Below are 16,460 nucleotides of genomic sequence, written 5' to 3'. Positions count from 1 at the left end.
AGGACAAACGGGTCGGTGCATAAACACCCGTCTAAAAGAACATGAACATTCTCTCGGTAAAGAAAACTATTCGCACTTGTCGAACCACTGTAATCTATGTCATTGTGATTCGGTATTTTTTGACACTGACATTTTTGACACTGACATTTTTTGACACTGACATCAGATAAAAGAAAGCTAACACGTGAAATCACAGAAGCGTTTCATATCAAAAAGTGCGCTGAAAAATGCGTAAGCCAACCATCGGTTGCAATCACTGAAAATGAATTTGCTTTTTTTAAATACTGGTTGAACCTTCTTAATCTGTTTTTAATCTGTTTCTGTTTTACTGATGACTCTTGTAGCACATGCTCAGCGCTAATAGCTGGGATGTGTATATGTTCTGGGTATTTCCGAAAATAAAATAGCTGTGAGTAAGCGCTCGTGTGTCCCCCTTCACTGTGTCCTTGTCAACTGTGCGCGCTAAATATTTTACTATGAATTCATACCAACTCGCCCAACTATCAGTTCTGCTGCACGAATATGTCTGATAAAAATGAATGCATGCCTTTTACTGCCGCTGAGGGCTCAAATTGTCGTAAGCACGTCTGAAATAGCTCTGAAGGTCTGCCAGTACACTTATTAGGCATATAGGGGCTCATACTGTGACATGAGACAGCAGGTGCACACGTGTGTAATTAAGGAATACATACTGTGTTCCGCGACTATTGCCCCTGCCCACGCTTGTTAAGCTTCACCGCAATACTTTACACATGCTTTACCGTGTAACACTTCTGTATAGGGGCAAAACTGACTTTTTGGGACCTGTTATGAAACGCTTGACCCTTGCTGCACTTTCCGTGCTTTGAAGCCCTTGGCGAAGATGATAAAAGCAGTATCGGCCCCATTGCTGACAGCAGCGGATCCTTGCAATAAAAATAACAGCACCGAACAGCAGGAAGCTTGGCAGTGAATGTTGAAACAGCTAGGCCTAGCGTTGCTGCAGTGGCTATGGCTGTGGCTGCCAGCGAATCGGCACACCAGAGCGCTGGTATGAGGCTGTGAGAAAATCAAAGTGGCGGCGCTGGTGGTTTCAATTAATGCCAATTTAAACCTGCAATCATGGCATAAAGTCAGAAAAATCGTACAGCAAGAGGTTTTTGGCATCCGAAATTTCAGATGTCCTTATGCATTGGCCCTATGGGGTACATGGAAGTGCCACAAATGCATCCGAAAAATTAGTCAGTGACTATAATCATGGGAAGCTCATCATCAGCATCCATCAAGCATCAAGTCACGTGCAGGGAAAATTGCCACAGAAGTAGGAGTTCCAAGTCCTCATTTGGAAACTACCAAGAGTACCATGCCGGCTTATGGACAGAAGGTTCTCTTGCGTGTATGCAGCAAGCTCCCAACTTGCCTAATTCAGACCGAAGTGGTACTGCATAGCGAAGGTTGCACACAACATCTGCACTTCGCCAGACCTAACAATGCAATGCACATTGCACAGAGTGAAGGGCACACACTTAACAGCCTTTCAGCCTTGAATATCACAAAAACTGCAGGGACCACCCATACGTCGAAATAAAATTATGGGGTTTTAACGTGCCAAAATCACCATCCAACTGTGAGGTGGTGGTGGTAGTACAAACTTTATTTTCTGAGTGTGAGGCAGGCCATAGTGGGGGACTCCGGAATAATTTGACCTAGGGCTCTTTAACGTGCACCTAAATCTAAGTATACAAGTGTTTTCGCATTTAGCCCCGTCGAAATGTGGCCACCGTGACAGGGATTTGATCCCGTGACCTCGTGCTTAGAAGCCCCACACCATAGCCATTAAGAAATCACGGCAGGTCACCCATCTAAATAATTGGTAGTTTGGGAAAAAAAAGAATTAGTCAGAAAGGCTTGTCAATGTATTGCTGCGTACACATTGCTTGCATGCAACCTGGTCAGTCAGCACACAACCAATGTTATGCTGTCACTATAGATCAATGGAACCCACCCCCTGAAAACAGACGTCAACCATGCTCAGATAGCCACCTTTGCCATTGTCTAGCATTTCCTTTGTGATCACAGACATCGGGGGTGGCACTAGTGCTATTTGAAGCTGCTAGGCAGAATCTTAGTGATAAAGATGTGCAAAGCAGGCACAGTGTCATTATTTAGCATGTAGAAAATATGCTGGATACACACAACAAACACAAATGCAACCTTGAATAACTTAGTGACTTGGCTTGCCTCAGCATTTAGCCATGGTTAGTTATCACTGGATAGCAGTGGTTCTCAAGTAGTGATGTATAGTGAAGGGTGATGTATAGAATAGGGTTGATGAATGGAAATGTCACTCCCGCAGATTGCCAGATCTCTTTTTGAGTTGTTGCGCACTTAATCGGCCACTGTACTAAGCAGTGGGTTCTTCACAGCCATAAACGAGGTGTGGAAGCCTCGTATGCTGTAACTGTGGACAAGGTCCATGGGAGCCGTTCTAGATAGCCTGACAGTGGGCAGATTTTGTATCACCCTTAGTTGTATGCTCTTTGCCCATATAAAGTTTGTTCATTTTATATAGCTGACTTGCCTCAATCTTTTCTAAAGGGCTTCAAGAAGCAAGAACCTAAATTTACTGTGGTGCTAACAAGGTCCGTGTTGGCGCTCCTGTTACGTTAACGATTGGCGTAACACATGCTGTGTGCCATCACAATGTCAAAGTTACAAACATACAAAGACATTTTCCTGAAATTAGAATATGTGGCAATTGGTGGCAAGCTGCATAGAGTTTTGTGTGGTGAAGTTCTTGCACAAAGCTCCCTTGTGCCAATCAACTTAGCAAGCGCCACCTCTGGACAAAGCACCCAGCCTATCAAGACAAGGACCCAGACTTCTTCAAAGTGAAGAAATGAAAGCTGGAGTCCCAGCAACTGGATCACCTGATCAAAGTAAAATTACATCTTTGGCCAGTTTTTAGACCTCTTGCATAATTCTGACAACCCTGAGCGAACAGCACAATTAACCCAGCGCCGTTACTATCATGGCTAAAATGGCCTCGCAAGCGCAAGAAAATTCAGCCACATGATCAGGTCAGCATGTCGCAGTCAACTCTGTCTGTCCACCATCCTTGGCTCAAGAATCCCGACTGCTGTTGCCTACAGGGCTTTAGGCAAAATACGTGCAGCATACGACGATGCTGTAGCTCACGAGTGTGAAAAATTATTAATTAGTCATGTGTGCACTGGTACGCACTGCACACAACTGTTATACAGTTGACTCTTGTTAGAGCGAACTCTGATAATCCGACAAAAAACATCCTTTTATCCAAAGGCTGTAATATATGAAACACCTCACTTCCGAAACTTCGGTCACAATGTCTAATGTTATTGCAGAGTGAGTGATGAACGTCCTAAGTAAAAAACAAACAAAAAAGCAGTTTCCCAAGCATAGATTGAGATAGGAAATTAGTAGACAGCTATGCGAATAGCAGATCACGGTCATGCGTGCACAAACAAGGACAAAGTGAGGAGTAGACAAGTACTTTGTCCTTGTTTATGCGCGCTTGACCGTGACCTGCTATGCGTAACCAACTTGCCCAAAAGTCAGTGCTCTTGAGCTATGCGAAGTAAGGACAGTAGTTTTGTCTCACTCGATGACTGCGGAAAGTTGTGGTCAAAACGTTGTAGTAAAGAAGCGCGGCAGCAGCACGAGTGAATTGACATTCATGCTGCCTCTTGCTTCAACGCCAACTAAACGTCGAAAGCACAGAGTATATGAAGCTAATAAGACTGCGGGCACTTGGTCCACATTGCAGATTCGCTTTCAAGATATGGCGCACACGCAGGCAAGCACTTTGTCCACGTCGCAGATTGCTTTCAAGATACAGAGGCTGTGCAGCCACGTCATAAGCAACAGGCGCCAGAGTAGAGCTCCCCTCTCCCTTGCCTCCCCTGGTGCCTCGTGCGTAAAAGAAGATGGCGGCTCGTTTCTGCACCGCCTTCGTCTCTCACACGTGATATTGAGCCGCAATTGTAAGCTGACCCTTGCAAGTCAGTTGTCAGCTTGTGTCAACAAGGCAAAAGTACGTTTTATATGCCTGCTTTGGAAAAAAATTGCAGCTCATTTCGTCAGCTGTAGCTGATAGCCCATTGTAGTGCAGTCTGTTAAAAGCAAATTTTGTTGCATTAATAAAATAGGCAGAACAAACTAAGCTTGAAATATGGTACGTTATATCTGAAAGTCTGTTGTACGCGGGTCTATTGGAACGAGCGTCGACTGTAATTAGTGTGAAATACAAGCAAACGGTTGGTATGGTCTTTACCACAGCCTCCGCAGCCCACAAACTTTGTATGTGCAACACGCTCGCCCACACATCTACCCTTCATGATGCTAGCAGAAACCTTATGTGTGTACAGGGCTGCCAGCATCATCTAAGTGGTCTATAAGAGGTCACAAGTTAACCATGCTTTATCTGTTGAATGGCAGCAGCACATCTGCTAGTTTCCCGCATGCTGCGATGGTGAAAGCCGGCACACGTTAGGAGATGCAGAACTGTAAACTGTAATATTTTGTTGGTTGATCATTTTGCTGCTTTAGTGCATTACGCATCGTCGGTACCTATGCTGCGTGCTGTTGTCAACACGCCTGCAGACTGTTTTATTTTAGTTGCCACATCTGACCGATGCTGGTAGGTATAATTGTACTAAACTTATTTTTGTTCCAGCTGGCAAGCTCTTCAGCAGCAGTAAAAGCAAGCCATTAGCTGAAAAGTAGCCAAATGGATGAAGCCTCACACCATCTGCAAAATGCTGATCATGCCTTGCATGAAGAAAGTTGTCAGCACCGTCACCAGGAACGAGCACGTGAAAAAATTGGGAAAAAAAAAAACAAAGCTAAAATGCCACGAAGAGTGACAGAAGTGGCGTCTTATGTGTAAGGCAAGATAATTAAAGAACTAAAATCCACTGGGAACTTTTCTCTTGCAGTAGATGGCACCCTTGAACTTATTGGGTTTGCGATTTCATAGATAACTATTTCGTCACATAAGAGTTGCTTTTGTGAAAAGAGCTTGAAACGACGGTGAAAGGTACGGACTTCTTCGATGCTACTACCAGTGTTTTTGTTCTGCATGGAGTTAGTTGGGACATCTACATGGGAGAGTGAACTGATGGTGCCCGTGCAATGATCGACAGGTCTGCTAAACCTTGTCAAACAAGTGAAAAGTTCTGTCATATTTATACATAGCATTTTCCCAGCGAGTCTTTGGCAATAAAGGAACTGAGCCAAGAGCTAGCGAGCGTGATGCAGCATGTCGTCAAAGTTGTGAACAGTATTAAAGCAAAGCCCAAGGCCAGTTGCCTTTCAAAGTGCTTTGCAAAGAGATGGGTTCAGTACAGCACCACCTGCTCTTCCATATGGAAGTGGGTTGGCTGCCATGCAGAAAAGTGCTGACCAGGGTTTTTGACTACTGACTTCCTTCCAGAAGTCAGCATTTTTTTTTAGCAGAAGACAACAGGCAGGGAGAGTGTTTAAAGACCCTTCATTCCTTACTAAGCTTGCCTATCTATGTGACGTGTTTGAGCAGCTCAAAAACTTGAATTCCAGCATGCAAGGGGTTGGGAGTAATGTATCCTCTGGTGACAAAGTTAGAGGCTTCTGTACAAGACTTCAAGGTTGGCAGGAAAGAGATGATTATTCTCCATTTAAGTTGTGGACCTACGGTCCAACATCTGTGACAGTATTTGCAGCTGACAAAGGAACAATGACACGTTTGAGCCCTCTCAGGTGTGACCTAACGAGTTACTTAGAGTCTGCTCCAGAAACATGGATTACGGCCCGTTTCAAGGCAGATGCAACTTGCTTCACTCATGAAAGTGTTGATGCTAAAAATGAGCTGATAATGCTTCTAAAAAAATGCCGTAATGAACCCAAAGTTTGCATACATGGACCTCAAAACCTTTTGGTTGGGGGCAGCTGAAATGTTTTCTCTCCTCTACGACAAGGCTGTAAGAGTGCTGTTGTAGTGGTTGACAATATATATATATATATATATATATATATATATATATATATATATATATATATATATATATATGCAAACATGCATTTTCAAGACTTTCTTACTTAAACAGCAAGTACTGCAACTGGCTCAATATCAGTGCAGACGTGCAGCTATGTTCAAGTGCAACCATGACACGAATTGACAAGCTAGCTAAAGCGACATAAACAGAAACATAAATGTAGCAACAGAAAATGTACCAGGAAAAGCCCTACTGGTGAAACAAGAAATGAAATTGACTTCACACTTTCTGCTGGTCCCAGCATAGTGCAGGATGTAGAAGTGATAGATTGGGTAAAGTGCAGTGATCATAGGTTAGTGAGGGATAGGATTCACCTCAATTTGAAGAGAGAGTAATATTGGTCAAGAAGAAACAGGTCAACCTAGAGGCAGTAAGGGTAAAATCAGACAAATTCAGGCTGGTACTTGCAAACAAATATGCAGCCTTAGAACAGAGAGATGATGACATAAAGCTAATGAATGAAACCGTAACGAGGTAGGCTTCAGAGGCAGCAATTGAAGTGGGAGGCAAGGCACCAAGGCAACCAGTAGGCAAACTCTCCCAAGTAACAAACAATCTAATAAATAAACGATAAAGAATGGAAGTGTCCAACTCAAGAGATAAGATAGAACTCAAAACTGATCAACAAGCCGCAAATAAGTGATATTAGAAACTATAACTTGAGAAAGGTTGAAGAAGCCGTAAAAAATGGACACAGCCTGAAATCAGTGAGAAAGAAACTTGGCATAGGACAAACCAAGATGTATACACTGTAAGATAAGCAGGGTAATATCATCAGCAATTTGGAAGGTATAATAAAAGCAGCGGAAGAATTCTATACTGACCTGTACAATACCTAGAGGAGTCGGGATACCTCCATTAGAAACAGTAATGAACAGGATACAGAAACTCCTCCGATAACTAGCAATGAGGTTAGAAGGGCCTTGCTAGACATGAAATAAAGAATAGCGGCAGGAGAAAACGGAATAAGTCGATTTAATCAAAGATGGAGGAGACATAATGCTTGGAAAACTGGCGGCTCTTTATACAAAGTGTCTATCGACTGCAAGGGTCCCAGAAAACTGGAAGAATGCAAGCATTATCCTAATTCACAAAAAGGGAGACGTTAAAGAATTGAAAAATTATAGGCCCATTCATTAGCTTACTTTCAGTATTATAAAAAATATTTACCAAAATAACCTCCAGCAGAACAAGGGCAACACTGGACTTTAGCCAACCAAGGGAACAGGCTGGCTTCAGGAAGGGATACTCTACAATGTATCAGATCCATGTCATTAATCAGGCTATCGAGAAATCCGCACAGTACAATAAGCCTCTCTATATGGCTTTCATAGATTATGAAAAGGCCTTTGATTCAGTAGAGATACCAGCAGTCATAGAGGCATTACGTAATCAAGGAGTGCAGAATGCTTATGTAAATACCTTGGAAATTATCTACAGAGGTTCTACAGCTACATTAATTCTACACAAGCAAAGCAGAAAGGCATCTATAAAGAAAGGGGTCAGACAGGGAGACACAATCTCTCCAATGCTATTCGCTGCGTGCTTTGAAGACACATTCAAGCTATTAAACTGGGAAGGCTTAGGAGTAAGGATCGACGGCGAATATCTCGGCAACCGTCGGTTTGCCGATGACATTGTTCTATTCAGCAACAATGCAGACGAGTTACAACAAATGAATGAGGACATTAACAGAGAGAGTGTAAGAGTGGGGTTGAAGATTAATATTCAGAAGACAAAGATAATGATGAATAGCCGGGCAAAGGAACAAGAGTTCAGGAGTGCCACTCAGCCTCTAGACTGTGAAGGAGTACGTTTACCTAGGTCAATTAATCACAAGGAACCGTGATCATGAGAAGGAAATTCATATAAGAATAAAAATGGGTTGGATGGCATAAGGCAGACATTGCCAGCTCCTGACAGGAAGCTTACCATTACCACTGAAAATGAAGGTGCACAATCAGTGCATTTTACCAGCGCTGACATATGGGGCAGAGACTTTGAGATGACAAAGAAGCTTGAGAACAAGTTAAGGACCGCGCAAACAGCGATGAAACGAAGATTGCTAGGCATAATGTTAAAAGACAGAAAGAGAGTGGTTTGGATTAGAGAGTAAATGGGTATAGACGATATTCTAATTGACATCAACAGAAAAAAATGGAGCTGGGCAGGTCATGTAATGCGCCGGTTAGATAACCGTTGGACCATTACGGTTACAGAATGGGTACCAAGAGAAGGGAAACACAGTGGAGGATGGCAGAAGACTAGGTGGAGCGATGAAATTAGGAAATTCGCGGGCGCTTGTTGGAATCGGTTGGTACAGGACAGGGGTAATTAGAGATTGCAGGGAGAGGCCTTCGTCCTGCAGTGGACATAAAACAGGCTGCTGCTGCTGCTGCTGCTGCTATTGATGATGACGAGTTGTTTCAAAAGAAGAATGTCAACTGATTAAGATCCCCGAAGTGTATGACCTTCCCCATAAAGAAATGACGTTCACAGCAATGCAGTAAGTGATTTTTATAATATCACCACTTTACTATCAGATATTGCTGAAGATGCACGCATGGGGCTTCAGATCGTGTCAAGGCCAACTCTGACAGAAAAACTCAACATGCATCGCACTGCTGCAAAAATTGTGCCTCATGACAAAAGCAAACCATGTTAACATCAGTCAAGAGCTGCTTGATCGAACTGATAAAAACATTTTCGTTACGGGTACGATGGCGAAACCGAGGCTCAGTCATCACTGTGAGTGGGAGTAAGCATAGCTTCTGCCACTGTCGGGCCTGAATCGCCCGTGCTGTCACTTTCCGTGTCGTCCTCATCACTGTCGCTAGTCGACACTTCGGCAACGACAGAGGCAACGATGGCGAAAAGTCGAACCTCGCACTCTTCGCAGTCGCAGCGGCACTGCCGAGCAACTTCTTCATATTCCAAATGACACACACCGTAGTCAACAACAGACCCCTGTCGTGTGCCAGCGCCAACCTCTTCGTGTCACGTGCGATAGCACGGACGATGAATAATTTTTCTTCTATGCTGAGCACCCGGCGTCTTTTTTATCCGAGCTTTGGCATGACGTGAGTTCTCGCTAGCACGACACCACAACACTCTGGCACGGCGTCAAAATGATGTGGATGTTGATGTGACGCGCAAACGCACAGGGCGCTTGGAGGCCGTTGTTTGGATCTCTGAGGCTTGTTGTTCTGCCGGGTCGCGCGATGGAGATGACGCACTGCTTTGTTTGCGCGACGAAAAGTGGAAACGCTAAGTTTTAACCTATGCGTACGCAATAAGCTGGTACGGTTTATGCGGATACAAAACACATTATGTTCAATGGCCGCTGAGCCGGGGATTTCACTTTACTACATTTAAGACTACTGTATAAGCGGGTACGGTTTAACGAGGTTTTACTGTATTTTGCACTCCCTGTCCTGCCCCGCAGCAACCCACCAGCACACACATGCAAGCAGTCAGCAGTGCCTGTCGGCTATAGACTTGGCACTGGACTTGTCGAAGTAGTGCAAAAGTATGCGGCAGACAGTGCCCACTATCCCCTTACTGAGGGAGGGGACAGTGCCAAGCGGGAGCCGCAGGAAGCTGCCGCATTTCTCATGCAGGTCATTCATTGTACGAGATGGGATGTGTGTAATCTCGCGTCATATATTCGACGTTTTTTTATGCATTGTCTCTATGGGGAGTTCACCAGGACTGCACTAACCTTATTTATTTATTATTTTTATTTATTGATTCTGCAATCCCAGGAAGAAATTTTTGCAGGGTGGGCATACAGATACAAGCACGGATTAAACATGTTGTAAAGCCTGGGATATCACAAAATTGGGGGACGCATAACTGGGTTTAGGATGTGTTTGCATGCGCACCCACTTTCGAAGCCCTAAAAAGAAGGGGAAAAAAAGTGTGAAAATTGCACGAATAAGCACGGCACTTTTTTCTGTCTAGTGTTTCAATGTTTCTCCCCTCTGATTTTTTTCGTGCAACCTGGTTACAACAATTATCGGATATAACAATGGGATTTTCTTGGCACTTGAGAATTAGTACAAGTGGGTTCACTGTACATCTGTTTTAAAATTGTCAATTTTGCCCTTATTTGAATGTAATGCAATTGACTTCAAGCAATCAAACTCTTGAAAAAACTCGCATTACAATTGAGTAAATGGGTTAATGTATTAGGACAACCAAAAGTTCAGGCACCTTACAACACACCAATTCATTATTGCATTCCACCAGCAGGACCACATCCCAATTTGGCAGACCAGCAGAAATAGTGATATTTTGGTTGTGATACATCGTTGGCAAGTTCGTCCGCCATGATGCCAACACCTGCTCAAGACTAAAACTAGCGAAGCCTAGTTAATCCACTAGCCGCCACCATGCCCAAACTGTAGGGCAAGCCAAGCCAAGCTGCTAACTTGTACAGGCTGAATTTGCAGTTCATTGTGCAAGTTCTGCGCATTAGCAATTTGTTCACTTACATGTTACAGAGTACAGAGCAACTTCTTCAAGCAGTTTCAAGTGGCACCAACTAAACGAGGGAAGCACAGGGCAGTGACTGTTGCGAAGAGACCCAAAATCATTCAGCTGCTGCTATGTTGCCAGAAAATGGAGATTTGGTGCATGCAGTGACTACCTGTAGCCACAGCATTACAACGGACTGATCAGGTCACAACCAACATATGTGCGCACAGCACAAATGTTGAAAAGATTGGGCCGTATTCTTTGATGATCACTTTCGTGAGACAAGCACCAGACACGGTGACAGCCAAACGCGTTCATGCCAATGCGTTTTATGCTAGTCATGCAAAAGTATCCCTGCAAGTGGTCATCCAAGAATAAGGCACGCCTTTTTCAGCCACTTGGCGAATAAAGTTGCATTTTCTGGCGAATCCGATATTTCCAACTCCCAATTATTCTGACTTTCAGTCTTCATTATTGGTCAGAAATTGTACTTGTCCATATCACTGAAATGACGCAATATGAATCGGTATGTAAAAGGAAAGTGCTTAGGAATGGCTAGTAGAGATACCACAATAACATCCTTCCACCTGTGTTCCCTGCAGCTCCTGATTTGTAGCATGGATGTAGCAGCATTTCCGCCACTGCATCTTGTCACTGCATGTCCACACACTTGCCTGTTTGAAATTCACAAACCAGGTGAGGGCTTGCTGGGCTAGGCAGCTATGCTCAGCATAAGACAAAGGCCAGCATGAGTGACCACAGCTGGCATTGGGCAAAGGCTCTTGTGCCGACAATAAAAACCCGAAGACCACACACCTTTTCGAGGATCCACGTTGCGCTGCTGCAGACACTTGCGCGTGTCATTCTGTTGCCTTGTTGCTGGCTGCTGGTAAGCTCGGGTCGAGCTAGACACCACAGAGTTGCTACTGCTGCTGCTGCTGCTGCTGCTGCTGCTGCTGCTACTACTGCTACTGCTGCTGCCAGTGGAATGCTTCTCGTTCTCTGTAAAGGTACAGAAAAATAGGCTGCCTCAAAATATTATTCATGTTTCTTACTGAAACTAACCACATAGTTTAGATACACTGCTCTACTAAGTGTGTAATCGTACCGAAATACTTCTAAAGCACTGGCTGGCATTCAAAGAAATTTAGAGGCTTGACTAGCACCAATATTACACACCTAGGCTAATTTTAGCGTCTTTTGCTACCTTTTCAAGAAGCGATGGATGATACAAGCCGGGCTGACCCTGGAACACTTTTTGAACATAGGGTCATTCCACACCAAATCTAGTAGTATATTTTAAAACATCACAGATATTGCTGAAAAAATTTCCACATGTTCATTGCACTTCAAACCTCATTCAACATTTATTTCTTTTTTGGCGAAAATTTTGTAGCATTTTGGCGACAATTTGTTTCCTGCCCAGCTGAGCTAAAACGCATCCATCAATGTTTTTTTCAAAAGCACATTGTATGATCCAGCTGTTCAAATGGTGGGTATGGCAAAACAATGAAGTGGTGCAACTGCCAAAATAGCCAATGTTTCATACGTTTGAACACTTAAGAGTGCTTTCGTACCAGCAAAAGCGAGTCAAATTGCAAAATTTGAATTTTTTTTATTGGAATGCAGGAGAAACCAGAAGGTACAAATTAAATATAGAATGGTAGCCCAGCTGACATAGTACAGCCGAAAAATATTTGAAGTTTTGAAGGTTCAGCCTTCCGGCTGAAAATCAAGAAAAACTAGAGAACTAAGAACTAAATTTCCAACTTTTAGCACAAAGCTACATGTTCAAGGTAAAAAAAGTTGCTTTGGTGATCGGCCTAAAAATACCTGTGATACATTAATAGATAGCTCTACATGGCTGCTATGCATGTGAGAAGTTAACAAAAGGTATTTTTTAAATAAAAAAATAATTTTTTGAGTGTGTCAGCACTGCCTTTTCTCCGACGTGTGCCCAAGCTTGCCGGCCTGGGATGTAGACGACGAAGCTGGCTTTGTTTGCAACGCAGATGATGGAGAAATGGTGTCATGGTCTCCATTTTATTGCCAAGAGATGCACGCTAATGCAATGCTTCTTGTGCTTGGTGTCTGCCAGTTGTGGGGATGCGTGACTCTCACGCCTTCCCTGAGATCTAGTTTTCCCGCATGGCTCGTCTCCTGCAGGGCGGCTTCGCCCGCCGCGTGGCCTGGCGCCCGCGGCGGTTGGAGTGGTACAAGCGCGGTGCGAGAGATGGCGCGAGCGTCGCGCCGCTGCGTGGTTACTCGGGCGTCGGGAGACAAGGCGCTCGGGCTGTGGGGTTCGAGACAGCAAGCGGGACGGTCGTGCCGCACGTGCAGCGACCCTCTTGCCCGGCGGGTCGGCTGAGAGCGTGGACATCGCGCGCGCCGCCGACCGATGCTTCTGCGAGACCGCCTCGCGTGGCCGCCTTCGAACGCGCCACGATTCGCGTGACCATACACGCGAAGGACCAGGCGTTGGGATCCAGCATGGGGCGAACATATTCGCTCGCTTCCGGTCGCGGTGAGTCAGACTTCTAGATTTGTCGCGCGCCCATCGGCATGTTTTGTGGATAGCAACTCGGCTAGCAGGCACTGATCTATGAAAGGTGCAATAAATGCCCTTGTGATTGTTTGCACTACTGTGTTGTCGTTCCTTTGTCCCAAGAGCATGGGTGTGAGAGACCCCACATCTGGCTGCCCAACGTGGACCTCTTGGGACATCGGACGATAGTTTTAACAGTTTTGCTTCGTTCAAGACCTTTGTTTGAACCGAAGCGTAGGCCTAGCGTGAATTTTGATCGCTAGCGTCGGCGGCGTGCTTTCTTGAGCGAGGTGATGGTGGCTGTAGTGTGTTTGAACATGTCAACATGCTAAGCCTTTTCGCAAGTGCTTTTTTTTAATGACATTCGTCAGTACGAGAGCCACGTGGTCTGCATCCTGGGAGAGCGAGGCTGAGCGCCCGCAGAGCAGTGGCAAGCCTGAAGCGAGTGAGTACGGAAGCCTCGTGGGTGATCCGAATTTCTTATGTAAATAGCTTCTTCTATCTCTTTGACTCGGATGAAGTCGCGGCTCTGGGAGCCGGGTGGCGGCGGGCCACGGGTGCCACTACGGGCTGACTGGTATTGCGGCCTGGCACCGGGCGCTCCGACACCGTCTGGGACGGCGGGCGCCGTCAACTCGGATGCTTTGTGCACCGAGCGGAGTAGGACCACCTCACAGAGCTAACGTCTCCTCGCGGCTGCCTGTTTTGCGCCCATTTTGGGTGTTGTTTTTGGATGCCGGTTGTTGTCAGGGTAGCGACGCTTTAGGCCTAAGGCTTTACGAAGCTGCCTGTCGCACGTGGAGGGACACAACCTGGTGGACCGTGGCGTTGAGGTGTTGCAATTCGCTTCCCTCATTCTATTTAGCCTCGCACGAATTGAAATCACTCGTTCGACTCAAGAAAGCGAGCTTCGTTCACGTGAACTTAGCATCTGAGTAGCTGCCCGATCTTTTGCTAGCCGAGTTGAACATCGTACCACGTGGGCGATGCGCATGCAGAATTCCTCTCCCTTGCACTACTCTAGTGTTTGCCGAGTGTGTTGAGTTTACGCAGCGTGATTGGAGTCACCCCTGGTTTGCCGTCACCTGCACATCGTCTGCGCTGCTGCCCCGGACTACGATCGAGCCACCCCGGGCGATGGTGATGCTGTGGCCAGTTCGGCGCAGCGACTTCGGCGGCCTCCTGCATCCAGCTCACAACCCTCGGCGGCGGAAAAAAGGGCCGGCGGTCACCGACAGCTACGGCGGCTCTTCCCAGCAGGGCGCGTCGGCGCGAGCGACGCTTGTTCGTACCGACTACTGCGTAGTCGTCTCTGGAGTCCTGGCCTGGCATCGTGCCGTCGAGTCTGCAAAGCTGCTGCTGTGACCGGCGGACGCCAGCGGTGCACCCAAGGACAATGTCGGCTCGCATGTTATGGACAGCGTGCGGGCATTTCTTCGGCGCAACCACTGTTTAATGTTCTACCTTGTTTGCGAAGCACAGTTTGATGTTAGACCGTGTCACATGTCTCGCCGGAATACCGTATTTACTCGCGTAATGAACCCACCTTTTTTCCAGATAAGTTGACATAAATTTGGGGGGAGGGTTCATTACGCGGGGAAAAAAAATTTAGATATTTTTTAGGTCGAAATTTCATGTCACAATGAAGATAGGAAAATCGCAATCCCAACCTTACCTTTATAGTAAAAACACGTACGCGATGAATGTGAATTAAAAATTCATTTTTATTTTCATGCTGCTGGCTGCTTATGGTCTGTCTCACTCGGGCTCGCTATCTGAATCCACGCTTCCACTCATATCGCTTGCGACTTCGTCGGCGTCGTCGTCTTCCCACAGCGCGTCGTCTTCACTGCCGTCGAGGCTGTTGGAGATGCCAGTCTTTTTGAAGCTGCGGACGACCATCTCGCTGGGAATCACACTCCATGCTTCTAGAATCCATCGACAGAGCATGTCGATGGTGGGCCTTCTAATCTTACCTGCGGGAGTCAGGTCGTGGTTTCCCGCGGCCATCCACTCTGTATAGAGCCGGCGCACGTTGTCCTTAAAGGGCTTATTAATGGAAACATCAAGGGGCTGCAGCACTGATGTCAAGCCACCTGGGATGATAGTGAGGTCCGTGCGTAACTCGCTCATTCGGCAGCGGACATTTTTTTCCAGATGGCCGCGGAAGCTGTCCATAACAAGCAGCGATGGCAGGAGAAGAGCCCCGGGCCGCCGTCCCCAGACTGTTTTCAGCCAGTCGGACACCAGCTCGGCCGACATCCACCCTTTCTCCTGGGCGCGAATGTGGATACCGGCAGGAAGAGTTCCCTTTGGCAGAGTCTTTTCTTTTGAAGACGACGAACGGCGGCAGCTTCCTGCCGTCCGCTGTTACAGCTAACATCACGGTGCACCGCTGCTTCTCGGCGCCCGTCTTCTTAACCTGCACACTTTTCGCACCTTTCATATCGACAGTGCTGTTTCTTGGCATGTCAAAGTTTATAGGCGTCTGGTCCGCGTTCCCGATTTGCGACAGCAGGAACTTTTTGTCCTCACGGATCCGAATGACAAAGCGGTGGAAATCACGCACTTTGTCCCCACAGTCTGCCGGCAGCCGCTGGCATAACGTAGTAGGCCTTCTGAGGCACAACACGTTCCGGCGCATGAAACGAGTCGTCCAACCACTGCTCGCCTTAAATTCACTCGCGGCAATGCCGTGACTTCTTGCAGTGGCCCGCGCGTGATTCTGTATCAGCTCGTGGGATACGGCACATCCTTCGTTGCGGAGCCTCTTCACATAGCTCAGAACTTCTTCCTCGACGCGAGGAAACTTGCCCTGCTTCGGCCCGCGAAAGGCCCGGCGATCTTTCTTCGTCGCTCTGAGTTCCTCTTGTTGATTCCTCCAGTAGCGCACACGCACGGGGTCTACACTAAAATGCCGTCCAGCCGCGCGATTGCCATGCTCCAAAGCATGCTCCACGACTTTGAGCTTAAAACCGGCCGTGTAGCTAGCGTAACGCCCCATCGCACAACGCGCAGAAAATGCACAGCACGCACGAAATAATGCAAAGGTCGTAGCGAAGCACTTAAACAGCAACAAAATAGGACTGCGCATGCATGGCGCTATAAGCAGAGGTTTGCTTTGCATTTAATAGATGGCACTCGGCAACCTGCATCATCATCATCATCATTGTAAAAAAAAAAGAATCTAGAGAAGTTTGACAAATTGGTTCGAGAAATACAAAGAAAATAGCCGAGCGTGGTGGAAACTGCCGTCACCCCATTTCAAAGAGGACGCCCCAGTAAAGCCCTTTGCGCATCCACCAACGAATCATGCAAGGTCAATGAACGATCAACGAAAGCGTGCAGTCGACGCCCGCGTCACCCGCGTTCGCGTCGCCGGTGTT

General features: G+C 46.4%; 1 protein-coding gene across 10 annotated transcripts in view; it reads right to left on the bottom strand.

Moving 5' to 3' along the window:
• The window catches only part of LOC142566104 (WW domain-containing adapter protein with coiled-coil-like), a 448,398-nt gene that overhangs the window by 260,234 nt on the left and 171,704 nt on the right, over positions 1–16,460 (bottom strand). For all 10 annotated transcript variants that reach the window (XM_075676876.1, XM_075676877.1, XM_075676884.1 and 7 more), the window contains one exon: positions 11,346–11,531. In XM_075676876.1, the coding sequence (XP_075532991.1) occupies positions 11,346–11,531 (186 nt within the window). The remainder of the gene's footprint in view (positions 1–11,345; positions 11,532–16,460) is intronic.

Source organism: Dermacentor variabilis, unplaced genomic scaffold (genome assembly GCF_050947875.1).
Source record: "Dermacentor variabilis isolate Ectoservices unplaced genomic scaffold, ASM5094787v1 scaffold_12, whole genome shotgun sequence".
In the NCBI taxonomy this organism is placed as follows: domain Eukaryota; kingdom Metazoa; phylum Arthropoda; class Arachnida; order Ixodida; family Ixodidae; genus Dermacentor; species Dermacentor variabilis.
Note: the sequence above shows the minus strand (reverse complement) of the source record. Positions and strands in the feature narration are given on the sequence as shown.